Raw genomic sequence first — 24,008 nt, 5'->3', positions numbered from 1 at the left:
TATCCTTGCAGACGAAGAGCCCACCTGGCAAGGCGGCCGGATGGGTCTTTCAAGGAAGAAAGCCAACGAAGCGCTTGATGGTCCGTCACAACGTCAAAAGAGCGGCCATAGAGGTACGGGCGGAATTTGGCAAGGGCCCATACGATGGCCAAACACTCTTTTTCGCTTACGGAGTATATAGTTTCAGCCTTCGAAAGTGTGCGGCTTGCGTAGGCAACAACGTATTCATGTATACCACAGATGCGCTTGGCGATTACGGCGCCGAGGCCGACACCACTGGCGTCCGTGTGGACCTCGGTAGGAGCGGTCGAGTAGAAATGGCGCAGTATGGGCGGCGCTGTGAGGAGGCGGCGCAAGGGGTTATACGAATCATCGCACGCCGGAGACCACATCGATAAGTCGGAGCTGCCGGACAGTTGTGTTAAAGGCGCAGCAAGTGAAGCAAAGTTGCGAATAAACCTCCGAAAATAAAAGCACAGACCTAAGAAGCTGCGCAAGTATTTGATGGAAGTGGGTTTGGGAAAGTATGCGACAGCGCGAAGTTTAGCTGGGTCGGGACGAACGCCTTGCTTAGAGACAACGTGTCCTGAAATTGTCAGCTGACGCGCAGCAAAACGGCATTTCTTCAAGTTGAGCTGTAGGCCAGTGTCAGAAAGGCAGGTCAAAACGTGCTTCAGGCGGGATAGATGGGTTTCAAAGTCGGGGGAAAAGACGACAATGTCGTCGAGATAGCGTAGACACATTTTCCACTTGAGTTCACGCAAAATGGAGTCCATCATCCGTTCGAAGGTTGCAGGGGCATTACAAAGGCCGAATGGCATCACAGTAAATTCATACAATCCGTCGAATGTCACAAAAGCCGTTTTGGGACGATCGGCCGCATCCATGGGTACCTGCCTGTACCCAGAACGTAAATCGAGGAAGGAAAAGAGCTCCGCCTCTTGCAAGCAGTCCAGAGCGTCATCTATGCGGGGGAGCGGATACACATCCTTGCGCGTTATCTTATTAATGCGGCGGTAATCGACGCAGAAGCGTATGGAGCCATCTTTCTTTTTCACAAGGACAACAGGCGATGCCCAAGGGCTACTTGAGGGCTGAATGACGCAATTTTGAAGCATTTGGTCGACTTGCTCTGTAATAGTCTGGCGCTCGGTTGGAGACACATGATAGGGGCGCTGCCGCAGCGGCGCGTGGGCACCAATGTCGATGCGATGGGTGACGGTGGAAGTTCGGCCCAAAAAAGTCTGGTGAGCGTCGGAGGAGGAGCGAAATTGATGAAGGAGGTCGAGAAGCTGTGTTCAGTGTGGCGAGGGAAGATCGGCGTCGATGGAGCGCAAGAACAATTCGGTAGAACAGCGATCTGGCGCAGAGGCAGGAGGGCTGAGCGCGTTCATGGCGAGGAGCGGTGTACCGTCGGTCTCCTCGCGGATGAGGAGAGGTGCGATGGGCTACACACTGCCGAGACATACACCAAGGCGCAGAGCGGTAGGGCAGGAAAACGGGTTAGAAACCAAAAGTATCGAAAGGCCAGCGGACACAGTCAGTACGGCGTATGGCAGAGGGAGATACTTGCGGTGCAGAAAAGTATGGCCTGGAGTAAAGAGGACAGTGTCGTCACCGATAGAGTCACAAGACAAGTGTACAAGAACGGAAGAGCACGGGGGAATGTCGATGTCTTCGGCGGCGAGGGCTTTAACACAGGCAACAGGAGGAGTAGCGTCCAGTAAAGGATTGGGCAGAGAAGAAAACCCGACTTCCGCTCGAGCACAGTCGATGATAGCTTCATGGACGGAAAGGAAATCCCAGCCCAGAATAACAGGATGAAACAGGAAGGCAGCATGACGAATTCTATCGTGTAGAGGGAGTCCTCAATCACAAGTCGAGCGGTACACGCTGCGGACGGCTTGATGTGCTCAGCGCTGGCCGCACGCAGCGACAGTCCAGCAATCGGCGTCTTTACCTTCTTCAACGAACTATAAAACTTTTCGTCCATAACAGAAATCGCAGCACCGGTGTCCACAAGGGCCAAGACAATAATGCCCTCGACAGAAATTTCGATCAGATTAGCAGGGGATATGTGAGGCCTTGGAAAGTTAGACGGGGATGCAGTTCTCGCCTCAGGAACTGCGGCACCTAGATTTCCTCCTGAGGGAGATTGGGGCGACGTCGTATAGGAGAAACGGAGCGGCGCCTCGGTGAAGGTGAACGGCGTCTAAAAAGGGCTGAACGGTCACGAGAAAAAGGACGACTAGACGGCGGCTCAGCAGATCCGAAGTACTGACTCGTGGAAGGCCAGCACGCGGGAGCTGGAGGAGTTGGCGCGTAGACTGGGAGACGGCGGCGGCAAAGCCGGGCCACATGACCAGGCAAGCCGCAATTGTAGCAGATAGGCCAGTTGTCGATGGTGCGCCAGGGATTGCTGAGTCGCGGAGCCGGCAGAAGAGAAGGAGCCACCGCTCGCGCAGGTGTTGGAGGCAAAGCATATGTAGGCGGTCGAGGTCTGGCGACGACGTCCGCGTATGTCAGCTGAGCGGCCATAGGGGGCGGCGTCTGGGCGACAACGTTTGCGTATGTCAGCGGAGCGTCGACAGGTGGTGGCGGATGGGCGGGCGGAAGAGCCTCGGCAACCTACTCTTGGATGGCGTGTCGAAGGGCCGGAGCCAAATCTGGAGCTTGCCCTGTCGGGTTCGGCAGAAGAGAAAGCTGACGCGCCACTTCTTCCCGAACTTTCTTTGATTTGTTGCAGCAGCGATGAGGTGTCATGTGCTGGTGTCAGTCCAGCAAGCGACTCAACCTGTAGAAGATGCTCTCGAGTCAGGAGCCTCTGCTTCCGCAGCTCCTCGAAGCTTTGGCAGCGGGCGACGCCTTCAGCAACGTTGCGCAAGTCGCGCGCTACCAGCATCTGAAAGGCGTCGTCGTTAACACCCTTCAAAATGTGTTTAATCTTGTCAACTTCTGACATGTTAGGGTTGACACGCTTGCACAGGTCAATGACGTCTTCGATGTAACTGGTAAAACTTTCGCCGACCTGCTGAGACCGTTCACGCAAGCGTTGTTCGGCGCGGAGTTTCCGAACAGCAGGACGACCAAACACTTCGGAGAAGGTTGTGTTGAAAGCAGACCAGGTGCGAATGTTCAACTCGTGGTTCCGATACCACAGGTTAGCCACGCCGGTGAGATAAAAAATTACGTTATTTAGTTTGATGGCATCGTCCCATTTGTTGTAAAGGCTCACCCTCTCGTAAGACGTGAGCCAATCTTCGACATCCTGCTCATCGGTCCCACTGAAGATGGCCGGGTCCCGTTGGCGAAGGGAGCCGGCGCAGGTAACAGCTGGGCCCACTTGCACGGCTTGATGTTGAACGGCGTGAGGCATCGCAGGTGGCGGGAGAGTACGGTTGCGCAATTCCAGGGCTGTTACCCGGCTCCTCCACCAAATGTAAGGCGGGGGTTAATTTAAAAGAGCTGGGAGGAAGGGAGCATATATATATATATATATAAGTGGGCACTTCTACAAAGACACTTTTATTTATCAACGTTTCGACCGCGGTGCGGTCTTCTTCAGGACTGCCTGAAGAAGACCGCACCGCGGTCGAAACGTTGATAAATAGAAGTGTCTTTGTAGAAGTGCCCACTTCTCTTCAATCTTTATTCTGCGGAGCCCACGCAACCTACGTTCGCAACATATATATATATATATATATATATATATATATATATATATATATATATATATATATATATAATTATAACACAGGAATTGCGATAATACTGAACCCCGCCGCGGTAGCTCAGTGGTTAGGGCGCTCGACTACTGATCCGGAGTTCCCGGGCTCGAACCCGACCGCGGCGGCTGCGTTTTTATGGAGGAAAAACGCTAAGGCGCCCGTATGCTGTGCGATGTCAGTGCACGTTAAAGATCACCAGGTGGTCGAAATTAATCCGGAGCCCTCCACTACGGCACCTCTCTCTTCCTTTCTTCTTTCCCTCCCTCCTTTACCCTTCCCTTACAGCGCGGTTCAGGTGCCCAACGATATATGAGAAAGATACTGCGCCATTTCCTTCCCCCCCCCGAAAAAAACCAAATTATTATTATTATAATACTGAAAAATACAGAAGGGAAAATAGGAACAACATTAATGCGGTAAAATGCAGATTACTAGGAATAAACGTATTTTTGGAGGATAGGTTTGAACAAAACCGAGTCGCTAATTGTGGCAGTTGGTGGGCAGGTGGTTCCATTTATTGCTTGTCTTCGGGATAAAGGAGTGATGATATGTGTTCATGCGGCAAAAGAGGATACCTACTTTATGAGGGTGATCTCTACGGGTTGAAATGTATTCAGGTTCAAAGAGAAGCGCTTCTTTAAGATTGCGATTGTGACGATAAACTTTGTGAAAGAGAGATAAGCGAGGCACTTTTCTTTGTAAGGAAAGAAGTGGAAGGTTCAAAGTTGCATTCATACTTGGCACACTAGATATACGAGAGTAGTTGTGAAGTATGCATCCTGGACAGCGATTTTGCAGACTCCAACGTTTTAATGTTACATTCGACACCAGAATCCAACAGCGAGCGTGCAGAGTCCGGTTTAGGACGTACGAGTAATTTATAAAGTAAATGGTTTAAAGAGGACTGTGCCACAATGAAATTTCGCCTTAAATATCCAAACATGCGATTGGCATTGCTTCGAATGAAATATATATGCTTTTGCCAGGACAGATTGTTGGTTATGTATACACCTAGGTATATATAAGACGTTACGTGTTCTAGGGAAAGGTCATCGATCTGGTAGTCTTAAAGGTCAATGGAAACAGAAAGCGGGTTCCGAGGAATTGGCACTGCTTTGCACTTATTATGGTTAAGGCGCATGTTACAGGTGTTACACCAGTGGGATATACTGTTAATATCAGACTGAAGTTGGGCGGAGTCAGAGATTGAAGATGTCGTTCTGTAAGTTATGCCGTCTGCGGCGAACAATCTGATAAAAGAGTTTATGTGGTCAGGCAAGTCATTAATGTAGATAAGGAAAAGTAATAGTTCAGGCACAGAACCCTAGGGTACGAGCAAACTGGAGAAGAACAATCGGAATTATTGGCATATACAAACTGCGTTCTGTTGAGAAGAAAATTTGTGGTTCATGCTAAAACGTTGGGATCAGTCTTAAGCCTGCTAAGCTTCAAACATCATAATTGTTGGTTAACAAGATCAAACGCTTTGGAGAAATATAAAAACATGCAGTCGAGGTAGGATAAGAGTTTATGGCAGTAAGAAGGTAATCAGTGAAAGATATGACCTTTGTTGCCCTGCCACCATGGTTCAAACTTCAAAGGTCTCGCCGCTTCCTGTAACTTGATCGTGCTCGTCAGATTGCCGCTTCCTTGCCAATACAATGAGTACAAGCCTTCCCCTGGCCTGGTGCTCGGCTTCTTTTCGGCAAAATGCTTGGGAAACTGGTCTTTGACCTCACCTTAAGGAGAAGAAATACTTCGTATCATGACGCTCTTTGGCCCCAGATGCCGTAACCCTATAAAAAATCAGTCATCATATCAAAAGCGCAGCGCGTGAGGCTGGCAGTTTCAAATGGAAGGCAATAGGCTGCGGTGATGGCCCCAGGGTCTAAAGCAGCGGCAAGCCAGGCTTATCTGTTCGCGCCGCCGCGGATTCGAGTCTTGCTCAAGGCTATATTTTTTTATACTCACCCTTTTTCGGACGCTTCAGAGAACGACACCGGATGGTTTTTCTTGACATGGGGGTTCAAATGCTGACGCATGAAAAGGTGCCGTCGTCGAGTGCTGCACGGCGGCTTCTTAAGTGAAGTGAATGCATGTGTTGCAGTATAGAGAAAATGCGAGGTTGGCTCATTAGACTTCAAATAACGAAATAAATGCTTATATTGTTCTTCTCACATGCTTTGGTTGTGGTGACGAAGCATTAACGGAAATTGCAGGAATGCAAGTGAATTTTCTCTGATGAGCTACGTTGTCACGGCCGGTTGGCAGCCACTGTACAGCTGAGTTTTGTCTTGCGTACAGTAATAACGAATATGGTTGGTGCTGAAGAAGCGGACTCTAAACAACCCTCAGGACGTTGTCAGATCTATGGCTTAAGAGAAATACCTTGCAATGTTGACCTGAAGCAAAGGTAATACGATGGATGTATATGAACAGCCTCCTCGGGCAACATTTAAAATGCCTAGCGCGCGGTCAACACAGCACTTTTGCCCGGCTGGTGCACAAACGTACTGGTTTCTATGCCGGTGCACGGCACGTTTATTTTTGATGCGCGACCATTAGAGGGCTCATTAGAGACAAAAAGCATCAATCGACGGAGGAATCTGGGGAGAGATGAAAGGCAACTAAAAGAAATATACATGGCTTACAACTCACAACCTTTACGTTGGGAACCATGCACGCATATAGCCAATCCACCACAAGCATCAAGTCATTCGAGCAGGAAAGAAGTGTCATTAAGTTGAGAAAGCGCCAGTAGCCGGGAAAGCGGGCGCGCGCATGCCACGAGAACAGTGGATTGGCGGGTCTGTGTCACCGCAATTGCGCGTGTGCGCGTCACGCGTCATTCGCTACATGCCTCGCACCTAAAATGGAATAATTAGCAACAAACTGACTTAGTGGCTCAGTGGTTATGGCGCTCGGCTGCTGAACCTAAAAGGAATAATTAGCAACAAACAGACTTAGTGGCTCAGTGGTTATGGCGCTCGGCTGCTGAACCGAAAGATGCGGTTTAGATCCCGGACGCGGCAGTCAAATTTCGATGGAGGCGAAATTATAGACGCCCGTGTACTGTATTCTGTCGTTGCACGTTAAAGAACCCCAGGTGGTCGAAATTCCAGGAGCCCTTCACTACAGCGTCCCTCATAGCCTCGGTCGCTTTGGGAAGTTAAACCCCCATATAACACCAAACAAAATTGAATCAATTTAAGAAAGCATTTGTGACGAGCTGTGGGCTGGCAACGAGCCATGCTTCCTAGTAGCACACTTTGCTGCCTCAGTATAACAACAACGTTAGCTTCTAACATTGCCTTAGCGTGACTAGGGTCGCCTCCTTGCTGCATTATCGCAACATAGATAAGAAAACGTTGAAACAATATATCGCCCATGTTACATCAATTTCGAGTCAATGTTTAAGCTAAGTTTTATAATTTAAGAAATCAACTAGTGGTCTCTGGAAATACCGCCTTTCCCATTATTCCACAATGCAACTGCTACACTTGTACTGCAGGTAACGACATGGTGGAGTCAGAGGTTTAACTTTCCGAAGCTGCACATAGATTTTTAGGGACGCTAAAGTGGAAGACTGCGAATTAACTTTTACAACTCTGGGTTCTTTAACATACACTGAGATCACACTGAACACAGGCATTTTCACTCCATCAAATTGTAGCCACTGTGGCAAGGACTGAATCTCATGACCTTGAGAAGAGCAGGTTCAGTGAAATGAACATTTTAAATTAGCAAGTATAGCAGCATAGGCTTTACTTGTCTCGTTTAGTCCATTAATTTCAGTGGACTAAACCATGGCATGTGTGCAATAGAGGAAAAAACTGCTTAATTATCTCCACCACTTGGCAAGCACATGCATTAATTTTTGATGTCATCAGCAGGTCAGACACAGAGATCTTGTGAAAGGTCTCTAGCAACAAAAACGAAGAAATCTGAAGATGGCAATAGATATGAATACATGTCAGCTAAAGTTGTGAAATAGTACCCGCATATGCTGGCCCTCCACACGGACTGAAATAAATATAAAATACTAATACCGTGTGACGCTCTTTAAGCTGGACACAACTATCCAGCCTGCCACGGTTTAGCACAGTTTCTTAGAACTCCAGCGCAGAGTACCGTCTGCTTTTAAATCCTGGTGGCACAGGTCTATTACAGTGCTTTCCTGAAAGGCTTGGGTATGAAGTGAGATAGCCTGTGAAAACATTACTAAGAAGACGTTCGTCGATGAGGCGCTTGATAACCTGCTGAAGAGATCGAGCCTTCGTCCTTACTAGGGTCTTCAGTTTATAGAGTAAGTTTTCAAAAATGAAAGCTGAAAGGTCATCAAGAGGGCCAATTTTTCTGACATCGTCAGCTATAGGTGCATCAATAAGCGCACGTTATAGACGTAGATCCCCATTCAATGGAGCCAGCATGATCTACAAATTCCTGAACAAGGCGCTCCGCCAAGCCCACATTAGGCACTTCGTAATCTGGGCATGCAAAGATAGCAAAATTACAGGATTGCACTTAAGTCTGCCTAAGAGCGGAAATGCAGAAGGCCTTTGTCTGTTCTCTGTTTCTCCCTTCATTTTCAATTCTTTCCGTGCAAAATTTTATATTTCCTGTTAATTTGGTTTCATTTCTATTTTTCATTTTTTTACTAAGTATGCCATCTCACGCTTTTACATAGTTCTTCATCGAATTTGTCGCACAAAACCTCCTTCAAACAAATCATTTCTTTGAAGTAATTTCGTTTAATGAATTAAATGTTAGCAATTCATCAACCAACCATTTTCCATTTCACGACCTACTCACCCACGGCCTAATAAAATCAAACTGTTGCACATTTATCTCCATAGAACGACATAATCATGCGGGCAAAATTTGCAGAACTTTTTTGCTGACGCGACATGACCGTGTAATGCTTTCGCATTAAAGCAGCCCTCAGCCTCATAAAGTCATTGTAAGATTTCCTTTGCGAACTTCATATTTCCTATGAAGAAAAGTGGTGTGTAGTTGAGTGGAAAGTTCATAAATTCAACCGCTTTCCAGTGATGCAAAAATTTCAGTGATCGTAGCCTGCGCTTCATGTCACTTGGAACACATAAACCAAAACTAGCAAGCAGCATGGATACATGAAGCTTTGACTGTGGCGACATTTTTGGAGCTGATGGGTTTTAGATGCCCAATAACAAAAGAGCAGTTTCTTAATAAACCCTCAAAAACAGGTGCATATTGTCACGAATTGGTGACTGCAATCCGAGACGCAGAACGACAGCGACGATGGCGTCTAAATAAAACTTTACCTGGGGCTGACCCGCACCCACAATGGACTGAATCACTCGGCGGCATCGTAGCAAAAAACGTGCTCGGGGTCATCGAACAGAATGACCGCTGCTGTCGGCCGTGCTCAATTCAAAGCTCAATGCGAACTTTCTAGATAAAGCGTACAAAGTTACTAGAACATTCTGGAAAAACGTAGATTCAGCTCTGCCTGGCTGCGATCAATCGAGATAAATCTAGTCGCGTCTTGCGTCGGAAAGCGATAAAGCGGCGCGGCGGCAGCTTTGAACAGCGAAGAAACACTGCAAAGATTCGCGGCAATACTCCCCTCTCAAAGAAGCATCGACCCGAAGCTTTAAAACAAATAATGCGACAAGCCACCAATAAAACGGATCTTGCGAAAACAGAGTGTGTAAATTCAGCGCCCTTTAGTGCGCATAATAGGGCTTCAGATGGACGCCATGGACAACTCGCCCGGATGCAGTCATTGCGTCAGGGAAGAGTTCATAATCCAGTTCACCTAGTCGACGAAGAACCTTGTTCGGGCCGGAATAGCGGCGCAAAAGCTTTTCACTCAATCCACGGCTGCAAATGGGCGTCCTAACCCTGACTTAGTCTCCTGGCTTGTATTCCGCGTTGCGTCTTCGTAGGTTGTAGCGTCTGGCTTCGGTCCGCTGCTGGAATTTGATCTGTAATCGGGCAAGCCTTGGAGCTTCTGCGCATTGAAGGTAGGCGGCGACGTCAAAGTTCTCTTCTTCTGTAACGTTGGGCAGCTTGGCGTCTAGAGTGGTCGTGGCCTCCCTGCCATGGACGAGCCTAAAAGGCGTCATCTGGGTGGTCTGCTGCACGACGGTGTTGTAGGCGAAGACGACGTAAGGTAAGATGACATCCCACGTCTTCTGTTCGGCATCGACAAACATGGCGAGCATATCGGCGATGGTTTTGATCAGGCGCTCGGTCAGTCCGTTGGTCTGCGGATGGTATGCAGTTGTCCTCCGGTGCCTGGTTTGGCTCTAACGCAGGATGGCTTGCGTTAGTTCCGCCGTGAATGCTGTTCCTCTGTCCGTGATTAGCACATCGGGGGCGCTGTGTCGAAGAAGAATGCACTCCAGGAAAAATTTGTCGACTTCTGCTGCTCCGTTCGGTAGGTCTTCTGCCTCGGCGCAGCGGGATAGGTAGTCGGTCGCTATGTTGATCCACTTATTCCAGACGTTGACTTTGGAAAAGGACAAAGCAAATCCATGCCGATCTGCTGAAAGGGCCTTGAGGGAGTTTCAACAGGGTTCAGAAATCCTGCTGGTCGTGTGGGAGGGGTCTTTCTTCGCTGAAATTCTCGGCAGGTTTTCACATAATGTGCGACATTGGCAGACAGTCGAGGCCAGTAGTACTTGCCTTGAGGGTGCGAGTAAACCGAAGATGTCCAGCTGTCGGCTCGTCGTGTGAAGCGTGTAGAACTTCTTCGCGGAGACAAGCAGGTACAATCAGAAGGTAGGCTGTTTTGCTCGCTGCGAAGCTTTTCTTCACAAGGACATCATTCTGTACACAGAAGGAAGACAGTCCTCGCTTGAATAAACCGGCGGATGAAGAAACCTTCTTACCTTCCAGGCACTCGATGAGGCGTCGTAGGTCGGGGTGCGAGCATTGCTGCTGAGCAAAAGAGCTGTGGCTGATGCGTCCCAGGAAGGCGGCCTCATAGTCGTCCGGCGGCGGTGTATCTACAGGGGCTAGTGAGAGGCAATCGGCGTCAGAATTCTTGTGTCCTGACTTGTAAACGACGGTGACATCAAACTCCTGGAGACGCAGACTCTATCGAGCGAGGCGACCCGAGGGGTCCTTCAAATTGGCAAGCCAGCACAGTGCGTGGTGATCGCTGACCGCCTTGAATGTTCATCCGTACAGGTAGGGGCAGAATTTCGAGGTAGCGCAAATGATGGAAAGGCACTCCTTCTGAGTTGTCGATTAGTCAGCCTCAACCTTGGAAAGGGAACGGCTGGCATATGCGATGACTTTCTCCAGCCCGTAGCCTTTTTTAGACGATTACGGCGCTTAGGCCCACGCTGCTTGCGTCGGTATGAACTTCAGTATCGGTGTTTTCATCAAAATGCGCGAGGATCTGTGGGAATTGTCAACGGCACTGAAGTTCTTTGAAGGCTTCTGCTTGCAGCGCTTTCCATTTAAAAGGCACGTCTGCCTTCGTGAGCTGGGTCAGGGGCTCGGCGATGCGCGAAAAGTTTTGCACAAATCGTCGGTAATATGCCCACAGTCCGTGGAATCGGCGCACTGCTTTCTTATCGGCCGGCGGTGGAGACTGTTCATAGCAGCTGTTTTCTGAGGATCTGGGCGTACTCCCTCTTTGCTAACGATGTGGTCTAGAAACAGCAGCTCTTCGTAGGCAAAGTGGCACTTCTCTGCGTTAAAGGTTAGGCCAGACGACTTGACGGCGTCTAGTACGGTTCGAAGTCTTTTGAGGTGCTCTTCAAAGTTCGAGGCGAAGACAACGACTTCATCTACATATACCAGACAAATTTTCCACTTCGAAAAAAGGCTGTGCTAAAAATGCATTTCGAACGCCTTTATTAATTTCGTATTTATTTTGGAATTTTTTTGTCTCTATGCTTAAAGTGCAATACAAATGCTTTCTAAGTATGTTAGGAGTAGTTTTCTGATCATTCCTACAAATGCATCAAAAATGCATTTTTTGTCCGCTTAGCATATTTATTACGCATTAAAAATGTGCTTAAAATACACATAAATACAATAAAAATATGCTAAAAATATACAATTAATACATTAAAATTATGCCAGAAATATATATTAAATGCATTACACTACATTTAAAGTACAGTAAACATATACGATTAATACATTCAGAATATATTCACCTCGGCTCAGCTTAACAGAACGTGCACTTGTCGGATTCACCGGATAATACTGATAAATGTTGTCAACCGCAGAAGTAATGACTGAACTGAATATAAGCATCAGGAGATAGACAATCCCAGATAAAACGCGTTGTCATCAAGAAGTATATGCCAGTGCAAGGTCACGTGACGAGACCTGAACGTGAAAGATGTCGCCACGCAGAAAATGCCGACGGAAAGTGACGTCAGCGCGGCGGCTGCGTTTTTATGGAGGAAAAACGCCAAGGCGCCCGTGTGCTGTGCGATGTCAGTGCACGTTAAAGATCCCCAGGTGGTCGAAATTATTCCGGAGCCCTCCACTACGGACCTATTCGTTCCTATCTTTTTTCACTCCCCCCTTTATCCCTTCCCTTACGGCGCGGTTCAGGTGTCCAACGATATATGAGACAGATACTGCGCCATTTTCATTCCACCAAAAACCAATTATTATTATTATTAACACGAACTCCTCCGACAAGCCTAATACTTGGCGTGGCTTATATTTCCCTCGAGAGAGGACACATTATGCTGTCCGGTGAGGCGCTTTTTTGCGGAAAGACTGTGGGCCCCCAAATTGTCGCCAAGCGTCGGAGTGGTCGCTTTGCAATCTGCGGTCTGTCTAAAACCGAAGTGCTACTCGTAAGTTGCGTCAGGAGTTGGTCAGGAGTAGAACTGTTCGCGAACAAATAGATGAGCGTCTATGGGAACCGGTCGGCCCTGCCAGTCGGGGTCCTTTTCGCTGACATGCTCGGGCCCGGAGGTATGCATGCGCTCATGCCGGTACAGTGCTATCACGATGTCCACACTTAATTTACATAAGTGGTGATTGCCTTTCGGCTAGAAGTTAACATAAATGAATGAACGAAAAGGGACAGTTTTCACTGTTCCCGGAAACATGATTTCGAGAACTAGGTTGTTCCACGGCAGCTTGAAGTGTGCTGCAAATATGCTGACGCGGAATACCCATTTGTTAAAGTTGACGTATACAATGCACGAATTAATTTCGCATTTACGAAAGGACACTTTATATGCATTGCCAACATGTCATTTCCCGATACGCGATATCGAGCACTAACTGTTCAACGGCAGCTTGAAGTGTACTGCAAATACGTTTACGCGGAGACCTGATTAGTTAGAACTGAAGTGTACTTTGGACGAATTAATATCGTATTTGCGAAAGTACACTTTCAATACATTGTCAACATGCAAAGACCATTTCTCGAAGCGCGATTTTGAGCATTACAATGCTCAACGCCAGATAAAAGTGTGCCTAAAATATGTTTAAAACGACTGCCCGTTTGTTAAAATTGATGTTTACTTGAGATGAATTCATTTCATTTATACGAAAGTACACTTTTATTACACTGCCAAGATGCTAAAACCGCATCTATATTTTCTGACGTGTTTGAAACGGGCTCAAAGCCTGCTTTAAGTGACGTATACTTCGAATGCATTAATGTAACATTTAAGGAAGTACATTATTAATATAATGACAAGATGCTAAAACCGAATTGCTATTTTTTTCACGCGTATGAAACGTGCTCGAAACATGATTTAAGTGACGTATACTTCGAATGCATAAATTTCATATTTACGAAAGTACTTTTAGCATATTGACAAGGTGCTAAAACCGCATTCATATTTTTCGCGTATTTGAAACGTACTCTAAACATGCTTGAAGCGACGTATACTTCGAATGCGTGAATTTAATATTTACGGAAGTACACTTTTAATATATTGACAAGATGCTAAAACAAAATTCATATTTTTTCGCGTATTTGAAACGTACTCAAAACATGCTTTAGGTGACGTATACTTCGAATGCAATAATTCCATATTTACCAAAGTACACTTTTTAATATATAGACAAGATATAAAACCGCATTCATAATTTTTCACGTATTTGAAACGTTGCTGCGCATGCCCGCCGTATGCTATATGTAGTCGCTGCGCGCAGCCATAAACGTTGTTGAAGTCGGCGCTTTGTGGTGTCTCCCCTCAAGTCCGTGTTTGTCTTTGCGCTGTGAATGTAAGCATGAAGTACCAACTCGCCCAGCAACTGATTTTCAGCAAGTTCATTTTTTCTCAGTGTTCTGTCTCTCTCAGTGACCAATGTCGCATTGTATCTTTGGTAGCAGTGGCCTCGTGCAAGGCCAGGTCACTCGGTATCTGCATTCGCCACAGGATAACCCCTCCCGATCTTGTGGCACCGTTCGGAGTGTTGGCACCGCCGAATAGCCATAGCGTTAGGATGTGCAAACTCATACGCTCGGAATGGCAGCGACAAGCCCGTCTTCTCAAAGAACATCTTCGGCTATGGGCTGGGTCAGGCGGCAGTTCTGCGAGCGCTGCTTTCAGTTGGCGGAAACTTTCCCTCGAAGTTGATAGGGCAACGAAATTTCTGTGGCAGCAAGAGCTTCCTGCGCATCGCCGGGTGCTTTCGCCTAGGACACCTCATCACGGAAACACTGCCCACATCGTCGGTGATGTCCAACTACTGTCTTATGTGCGACAGGTGCTCAGCTGCGGACCCAAGTTCGCCGTGGAGCCAAAGAAGACAGCCGCCGAACGTTTGGCCATGGTGAGCCAAGTGTCAAGTCTTGCTCCTGGCTCGGAGAGTGGGAGATGCCTTTCGGAGGGTGTGGACGTTGTCTCTCGTTGTAAAGCCCAGTGTCGTAGATTGCCCATCCAGAGAAGTGTGTCTTATTTGCGGGATATTTCTTTAGCGCTTCTAACTGGCGACAACGAAGGAGGCTTTGTGGTGCTGTCGGAGGACACGTATAGAGCAAAAGCAGAGGAAGCGCTGTTCTCGGTGTTCGATAGAAGAAATGAGGTACGTCTGGAGCGTCTAAAGAGTGCGGCAAAAAGATTATGCAGCTCCATGAATTTGGATAAGCTTGTTAAGTCCATAGACAAGGCGGAAAAGCTCGGCTTGGAACTTTTCTTCGCTGCAAAAACTCATAAAGTGGACTGCCCACTGCGGGTAATTATTTCTGAGAATCGGACATGGCAGAAGTCGATTGCAAGGTTTCTGCAGCAAAAATAAATGTTCTTACGATTGACGACCCTTTTAAGGTGAAGACCTCTGAGGAGGTGATCCGATTTCTTAAGGACAGGCCCAAGGCGAACCTGTCGGATTTCTAAGTCGACATTAAAGACCTTTATTATTCTATTCCTCAGGACAACTTGCTGATCAGTGTCAGGAACTGCATTTACAGACACGGAGTGATTCCGTTTCAGAACAGTTGTGGTCTGTCCGTAAATAACTTTCTGGAATTGCTTTCAACGTACCTCAAGTCTACATTCGCTGTTTGGGAAGCTAACATCGTCACTCAAAAAAACGGAATATGCATTGGCTCCTGCGTTGCTCCTGTTTTGAGCGACATTTTTCTAGCGGAGCGGGACCGAGAGTTTAAACGAAGAAGTGAAGGTTCCAGTGTTGCGGGCATTTTCAGATATGTTGATGATTTTCTCGTTTTTACCAGCTCACAGGATATGTCCAATCAGGCTAGCATGTTCAGTATCCTTGGTATGTTTTCCGAATACCTTCATCCACTAATCCTGACGCATGAAGAGGCTGTGAACGAATTCATCAGATTTCTTGATCTGGGCATTTATTTTTCTGCTGACCATGTGTGTTGGGCTTATGAACCGCAAAGAAACAAACCTGTCCTTCCTTTTGGTTCAGCCCACTCAAAACTAGTCAAACGGGCTATTGTAAAATCTTGCTTTTGCAGTGCTCTTACGAAATCATGCGAACATCGATTGGATTATGCGTTTTCAAGCCAGGTGACCCGGTTGAGCGGCTCTGGCTACCCGTGTTCACTCTTGTTATCGGTTGCCGAGAACATACTCAAAGAAAGCAGGGAAGTAGTGCCGGACACCGTTGGGACTGACACAAATTGGAAGAAAAATGTGGCGGTACTACCGTACATGCACACCGTCGCCCACCAGCTCAAAAAAATAGGGAAAAGAGCAGGTGTGCATGTGGTGTTTTCCGCGCCAGAGAAACTGTCGAAACTGTGCAAGAGGGTAAATACCACCATTACTGGCAGCGATTCCTGCACTGTTAGGCACAGGCAACCTTTCGTAGAGTGCGCAAAAAACGTAGTGTACTCTATACCTTTGCCCTGCGGCGGAGCCTACGTTGGCCAAACTGGCAGATGTCTAAACGAGAGGCTCATGGAACACAGCAATAGTGTCGTCGGGGCATCCCGTCGTCTAGGCATACATGCCGTGATTGCCAACAGTGTAAGGAACGTGGTCCTTTTTGGGAAAACAACAGTTCTTCATGAGTATGTCAGCAAATCTGCCAGGGAGGTAGCAGAGGCTGGTGAGATTGCAGAAAAAGGAGATTATTGTGTCAGCACCCCTTCGGTGTTGTTAAGTGATAAAGAACGTCGGGTCTTAGGAATTTCCAACTAGGGTATCATGGTTTTTTTCTTGTTTGCGTCCTGACTTTTAGGTTTTAGCTTTATGTTGTCTTCCTTGTGCCTGTGATGATGTGTTTCCTTTTCGGGTTGGCGCTGCTACCAGTCTCACATGATATTCCTTTTCGTTGCTGCGCATGCCCGCTGTATGCTATATGTAGTCGCTGCGCGGAGCAATAAACGTTGTTGAAGTCGGCGCTTTGTGGTGTCTCCCCTCAAGTCCGTGTTTGTCTTTGCGCTGTGAATGTAAACCCACACTTGCATAGATATAAATTCTAACTTGGAATGCTGCACCGCAACCACGTCATTGTTATCTCACACAGCCTGGATTTGCACGAACGGACGTTCCAATTATATGCTAAGTGCTGATAGTCACTGGTATTTAGTAAGGAATCTCGTAACCTGGCTGATATATGTAGGAACCGCTGAAATCTGGAAATCGCCAGCAGGCTGAAATTCGGGACGGGATGTGTCACTGACCCGTCAAGAGCCGACCTTGCTAAGTAATCAGCCACCTCATTTGAATGAATACCTGCATGGCCAGGGATCCGGACAAAACAGACAACCTTCAAAGTGCATAGGACAAAAAATCGCAGGATACGGCTCAAACAATCTTCTTGTGAAGTGTCAAGGGAGACTAACACTGACAATCAGCGAGAATAATAACACGAGACACATGGCATAGAAGTTTGTGAAGGGCCATTCCAAGAGCCAAAAATTCCGCAAAGAATATAGGAATATAATCTGGGATGCGGACAGAATAGCTCCATGCCAAATCCTGCGAAAAGATGCCAACTGCAACTTTTTGGCAGTTGACGTAGGCATCGGTAGGAAGCACCGTATGATGCGGGTATTCTTCTATGTGATCCGAGAGAATACCGTTTAAAAAGTTTGCGGGCATGTGTTTCGCATGAGATGGGAAGATGTGGTCGAAATGAAATTCCACTGCTGCCGGTTCTGCGTTAACATAATTTGTGGAATTTGATAACGTGGTCAATGATGAGAAAAGAATAAGGCCGGCTGAGACACAAAAATAGGAGTACTGACATCAGTCACTGGGTCCATCGACCTGAGGAAAGTTCGCAAAGTGAGTATTTGAAAACGGGAAGTTAGATCAGGGATACGGGCTTCCAGATAAAGCAGGGCGTTTGAAACTGATTTTGGGAGACCAAGGCTGAGGCGGAGAGCGCGCCTTTCCAGTAAGATTAAGGGTTGAATCTTGTAGCTTGCGCTACCAGAGAACAGAATGCAACTAAATTCAAGTTTAGCTCTTACGTAGGCTTTGTATAGTAACAATAACGTGTCGCGGCGCATCCCAAACATTTTATTGGCGATTCTTGTCAGCCGGCCTAGAGCGCGATCTCCTTTAAAAGCATTGTTCTTATATGAAGGCTCCAATCTAATGCTGGGTGATAAGGAACACCTAGATATTTTACGGATTCCACTTATGGAATCTGGAGAGAGCGATTGACTAATGAAATGTGCAAAGGCCTGTCTGGAGAAAATACCAAAACTCCGCATTTGTCTACATTCACGGATAAATTAATACCCTGCAACCATACTCCAAGAGCATCCAAATATTCCTGCAGAATGTGGTAAAGGGAGTGGATATCCCTGGCCGAGGCGAAAAAAGCTATGTCGTCTGTATACACAAAAACTGTTATATCAGGACGAATGGGGATGCCATTGACCAAAATATTAAATATCAGAGGGGATAGCACCGATCCTTGTGGCACACCTCTTTATTGGTAATATGTATTTGAACATAGGGTTCCCTCGGCGCAGTAAAAGAATCTCTCCTTCAGAAATTCAGATCTCCACGCATAAATGTAGGTTGGAGGATGTAACTGAGCAAGTCTGTTAAGTAGAATGGTATGCTCTACACTGTCATAGGCCTTTGCTACATCAAGAGTGACCAAAGCTGAAACTTCTCTTCTGCGTAGCGAGAGCCGGATTCTGCTTTCTAGATCCACATGCGCGGACCATACAAAGCATCCACGACGAAAGCCAATCTGGGCTGAGCTGAGACCGTTGATGTTATGAACATGTTTTGTGAGGCGACTGTGCACTAATCTTTCTATTAATTTGACTAAATTTGAAGTCAGCGCAATTGCCCGAGTATTATCTAAGACGTATCCGTTTCCTAAATCTTTCATTATTAAAATAATTTTCGCCATCGTCCAAATGCTTGGAATCCGTGCATTTTCCAGAGAAGCATTGACCATATCTGAGAGGGCGCTTGTAAACTCCTGGGCTAAAATTTTAGCCACACCAACAGTGACACCATCTGGTCCAGGAGCGGCAGGATGCAACATTGCCAGGACTGAGAGGAGCTCTGATGCGTCAACCTCGGTATAATCCGAAGAGGGTGAAATTGTGCACAAAGGGACGTTACTCTGCGTCTGGAAGCGTAACGCCAATCCCTGAGCAATACACTCCAGGCTCTCCTGATCCTATTGTGGTAATAACACTGTTGAACTAGTGACAAGAGGGACGGCAGAAGTCTTGGGCTTTCCGATGCCGAGGATTTGAAAGATATGTGTTTAAATATTGGTTGTACTCCTCCTTGGCTTTTGCAAGTGTCCTTTTGAAAGATGCAGAGAAGAATTTGTAATTTAACCAATTAGCCGGACTCTGGTTGCAGGACAGCCTCTTTCAGGCCGCTTTTCTGCGACGATAGACCTTCTCATATTCTTCTGTCCACCAAGGAGACGGCTGTTTATTAGAGGCTGCTGCGGGCACAGCGAATATTGAGTGGTCTATTGCATTTTGCAAAAATGAAACCGTCTGCTGAGCTCTGTCATCCCGGGTTGTATTAACTATAGAGGCAAGTGAGGCGGACATCAGATTTTTATAAATTTTGTGGTTGACAAACCTATGTGTTACGCAACTAGTTTTGAGAGGAGATAACCGGATAGTGAAAGTTATAGGAAAGTGATCACTACACGCACCCGAATCCTCTGTCGACCAATCAGTCACATCTAGCCTATATGCTGATAATGTTAAGTGAACGGCTGCGCGAGCTACCCCTCGCATAAAGGTTATTTCACTAGAATTGCAGCAGCGTACAGCATTTGCAGACAGCCACGACCAGGGAAGCTGGCCGCAGGAATCAGTATGACTTCCGCAGTCACTATGGTGAGAATTAAAATCTCCTGCGATGACTGCATTGTTTGTGCCAGTCACCAAGCTGTCTAAACAGTCTGTCCTGTGTACACCTAAAGGAAAATAGGCATTAGCAATTGTTATATCAGCACAATGCGGAAATGAAATTTTGATCGCCAAAAGCTCGCAGTCAGGGAGAATTTTCTTAGAGATATATGCCTGATGACATAAATTTCTAGATAGCATGGTTACCAATCCAACTCCCCTGCCAACATTTCGATCTTACCTGAAAACTCAAAAGTTTCTCATTGAAAATGATTTATACGGTGATAACCGCGTTTCTTGTAAAATTACAATTTCACGCTTATGCTTGTGAATAAGTATGTCTAGATCTGGAAGAGAAGACAAGACGGAACGGCAATTCTATTGTAACACTTTGATACCTGCCATGATTATTGACCAATTGAAGAGGCCGAAACCGCCTCATTAAGGATATTAACATGGGGATGAAGTTTGGGTGGTCCCTTTTTAGCTTTCATCTGTGGAGAACTAGAATTAGATGGTGATGAAGAAGCACGGCGCTTCTGCGTAGGGCACGACATTTCGACATCTGTTGTGCAGATATCACAGCGACATTCACTGCTAGGAACAGAGATGTGATGTGGGACCTGGGGACCATCAGAAGGTGATGTAGAGCGGCTAGCACTAGCTGCAGAAGCTGAAACAGACGCAGACGTTCCTGCCAGGACGGGTGTTGATGGTGACGCAGACTGAACTGCAACAAACTGAGCCAACGCCTCAGAGAAAGTGTTTAGCTTTCGTTCAACCACATTATTAAGAGCTTTTTCTACTGTGGTCACAATTGAGCCAGTCAAGTTGGACTCAATGTACCCAACAGAAGCGCGCACACGACTAGCATATGAATCTTTTTTCCTGTTAAGAACAGCTCAAGCATTGGCTCTTGAGCACCGCTTCTCTTTGATAATGTCCAACAAGCTACGCTCTTCACTACGTTTTGCGCAGTTGGCATCATCAGCTGAGTGAATGTTGCTGCATAGGCAACAATGAGGCTGCTCTGAGGTGCAGTTATCAGCAGAATGACCTTTTCCACGTAAACGGCAGTGAGTCTCCGACTGGCATGCTTTGCCGCTATGCCCGAACCCCCAACAGTTGGTGCATTGAAGAGGGCGGGGTTCTAGAGGGTCCACACGGTATACAATCGGCCAGATTTTTAGTTCAGCAGGGCAGGAATAGCCAGCAAAAGTTGTTATTACAGACTCAATAGCAACACGCGAGCCGTTAACATCTCTACTGCAGCGGTAGACTGAAAGGAATCAACGCCTGCATCCTGAAATTCCTGTAGAATTTCTTGCGGAGACGATGCTGGGTCGACACCTCTTACGATACCCTTGACACAAGCAAGCTGTTCGGGAATGAATGCTTTCACCGGCAATGAGCTGAGAGCTGAAAATTGTGAACTTAAGCAAGTCTGCAACAGAATAATAATAATAATAATAATAATAATAATAATAATAATAATAATAATAATAATTGGTTTTTGGGGGAAAGGAAATGGCGCAGTATCTGTCTCATATATCGCTGGACACCTGAACCGCGCCGTAAGGGAAGGGATGTCTGAGGACTTGCGCACAATTCCCCGACAGCCAAGTGGACGCGCTTCAGAGATCTACAGGTATTGGGCAGTCAATGATCTTAGCTCCTGTTGAATTAGCTTGGGGGTTTTCATTTTGATTGCACCCTCACCAATTGGGACGATAGCCACGGGAACCGCATCAATGCCATTTTTGTGGAAGGACTCAAGTGGCAGGCTTTGGGCGGGCAAGCTGGCAAACCAAGCTGCCGACCCTCCACCTGGGGAGGTCAACGACATCTCAGCAAAATGCGCTCTCAGGTTCACATGAACTGCGTCTTAAACTACGACTTGGCCATAACCCCCCAACGTAGTACGGGCTCACCAAGGATGAACAAGCCGGAACCACCAGAAGATGCAGAAAACAGCAGCGGCCAGCAAGAACACGTCAGCACGTCCGCTTCGCAGCCCTTCTTCCACTTGTTGACCGGCGCCTTGTCGTCGTCTTCTCTTCTACACCAATCATCTCTCTCCACCTCACTGAATGCTTCTCCACCAATCATCTCCCTCCACCTCCCCGAATGCTTCTTCTTCCTCGTGTTTATTCTTCGGTTAATTCGCGTCGTCTTCTTCAGAACTTTTTCCTCTAAAATTTAATTTACGCTCCTTAATATATGTTACTGCCTTCGATCACGGCTTCGTCGCGTATGCGAGTCGCGGGTGTGGCGTGTGGTCGAAGCTTTTCTGAGTGGCGTCGGCGTTTTCTAGGCGGTTGGCGTCGTGGTCAGTGAAACCAGAACTAAATGTTTTAGACAGTTTCAGTTTAGTCTGCGTATTTAATTCAAAAATAAAGCAATTGCAGCTGTTTAAAAATATTGTCCATTGAAATATATCTTTCTACCTCAGCGTCACAAAGTTCGTACATTTGCACTGCTCACCACTTGCACGCATATTATATGCAAGCTCGCACTGTAATTAAAAAAAGATATTGTCATGGTGAGAAGTGATCTGGCAGCGGCTTTTCTCTTTAGGCTGCAGAAATAGCCTGAAAGAGAGCACACTTAATATATAACAATATTAATATAGCAGTAGCAGCCTATGTGGTTCAACACTCAGCATTTAAAAATATTGTTTGCAATATGAAAAAAAACCACTTTAGAGAAACATTCTCAGCATGATACAAGTATAATTGCAGCAACATTATGCAATCTTGAATAATGTTTAAAGTTTTCGCGTTATATTGAAGAAATGTGGTCCACTGTTATCGCAACATAGTACAACATTGACAATGTTGTTATCGCTGTTAGGCGTTAGGCTTAGTGAAACATAAAACATGTAATGATATCATGCGCCAAACACAAGGTATATTACCACCCATCAATGGCATGTGAATTTTGTTTTGCACTCCGGCCTCTTTTGGTTACCAGGACAGTTTTTGAAGATTGTGCACACTTTTGCAGTATTCTACGTTTTGGCTTAACGACACGATTCCAGTTCTGCCACTTGCCTCTAATGGCTTATTTTTCTCATTTCTATATTTTCTATTTGCGTAGTTTTTATTTGTATGTCTGCCTACATCTTCTCAGCCCTGCGGCTACTGTGGGTAATAACAGCATCGCTACGGCGACTATGCGTATACACTGCCCGTGGCCAGACTGCGCTCCTTGCTCACATGGTGGTACAAATACACGGCAGCATTCTGCGCTCGATTTTTGGCCGCGAGAGTTTTGCGGTCAAATTTCTCCCCTTAATCTTCCATCGACTAACCGACTTTACAGTGAGCAGTGAGCCGGACAAGGACGACCGTCCGGAGCACACCCCTAAGCGTCCACGGCTGACTGAGGACGAGGTGCTCATCGAGGAGATCAAGGCCGCTGCAGCAGCGGCGGCGGCAGCTGTCACCCCGGAGGAGAGCACGGCCGCGGTGGCCGCCATGGTGGAGAGCACTGTGGCCGAGGCGAGGCACGACGCTGGTAGGGCAGTGGTCGCCGCCGGAGCCGCCGTGGACTTCCCCATGCAGGCGGTCACCTTCCTTCTCACCCGGCAGGCCAAGGAGGCACAGGTAACCGCGTCCCTGCCTGAAAGAAGGTGTCAGTCCCATTTCAAACTTGCCTCTTTTTTCACATTTGGAGTGCATAATACTGGCCCTCTTACCGGGCCTCTGGGATAAATTCTAAACTTTAAGCATAGAGAAAGAACGAATAAGAAAACACACTCCCATAGACCCGAGTGTCCCAATCGATTGTAGCACATCTAGCGGCTGCTGAGAGCAACTGGCCCACACGTCCTGTTTCGGTTTCACGGGCCCGAATTTCGAATTTCTTGCGTGCCGCTTAAAACGATTTCAAGGCACCTAACGACTGGTGAAGCTACATCCGCTGGATGAAGCAGCTGGCCCACACTTGTTTCGGTTTCACTGCAGCGAAGTTCAGATTGCTTACGCGCCGCCATATCAATTCTAGCGCACCAAGCGGTTCGTGAAAAGAACTGGCACACATTTGTTCTTTCTGTTTCACTGGTGCAAATTTCGAATTGCTTGCGTGTTGCCCACGCTTGCCTGTGGCCGGAGGTGGACGGAATATCTCGCTTAATCCCTTGTGCGAATTTTGTCCTACCGGAATTCTTTGAGTGTAAGTTGTTGAGACAACTGAACTATAAAAGGGGCAGCTATGGGCTCAATTATCAACAAGGGCTCTTTCTGGCGCCCTTGTCTCCTGTTCGGAGCAAGTGGTCATTCAGCATGCAGTATTTAATAAACTGACAGAGTGTCGACGATAGTGCTAATTCCAGGGAAATATAAACAATAAGCGCATAAAGGCTGGACGCAAACCGAGGCTTGCATGGAACAGAAAGGCTACATGAATGTAAACATAACCCCGTTCCTTAATATAGACAAACCTGAAAGTATTAACAGGGAAGACAAAAGACAGGCAGTCGACACATCCAGAGAAATAAAAGACAGCCAGTAAACACA

The 24,008-nt window shown here is 46.9% G+C and overlaps 1 protein-coding gene across 1 annotated transcript in view; it reads left to right on the top strand.

The window, feature by feature from the left end:
• The window catches only part of LOC144095628 (uncharacterized), a 216,689-nt gene that overhangs the window by 153,730 nt on the left and 38,951 nt on the right, over positions 1-24,008 (top strand). The window contains exon 4 of the mRNA XM_077629299.1: positions 22,813-23,096. Within this exon, the coding sequence (XP_077485425.1) occupies positions 22,813-23,096 (284 nt within the window). The remainder of the gene's footprint in view (positions 1-22,812; positions 23,097-24,008) is intronic.

Source organism: Amblyomma americanum, chromosome 6 (assembly GCF_052857255.1).
Source record: "Amblyomma americanum isolate KBUSLIRL-KWMA chromosome 6, ASM5285725v1, whole genome shotgun sequence".
Taxonomy (NCBI): Eukaryota; Metazoa; Arthropoda; class Arachnida; order Ixodida; family Ixodidae; genus Amblyomma; species Amblyomma americanum.
Note: the sequence above shows the minus strand (reverse complement) of the source record. Positions and strands in the feature narration are given on the sequence as shown.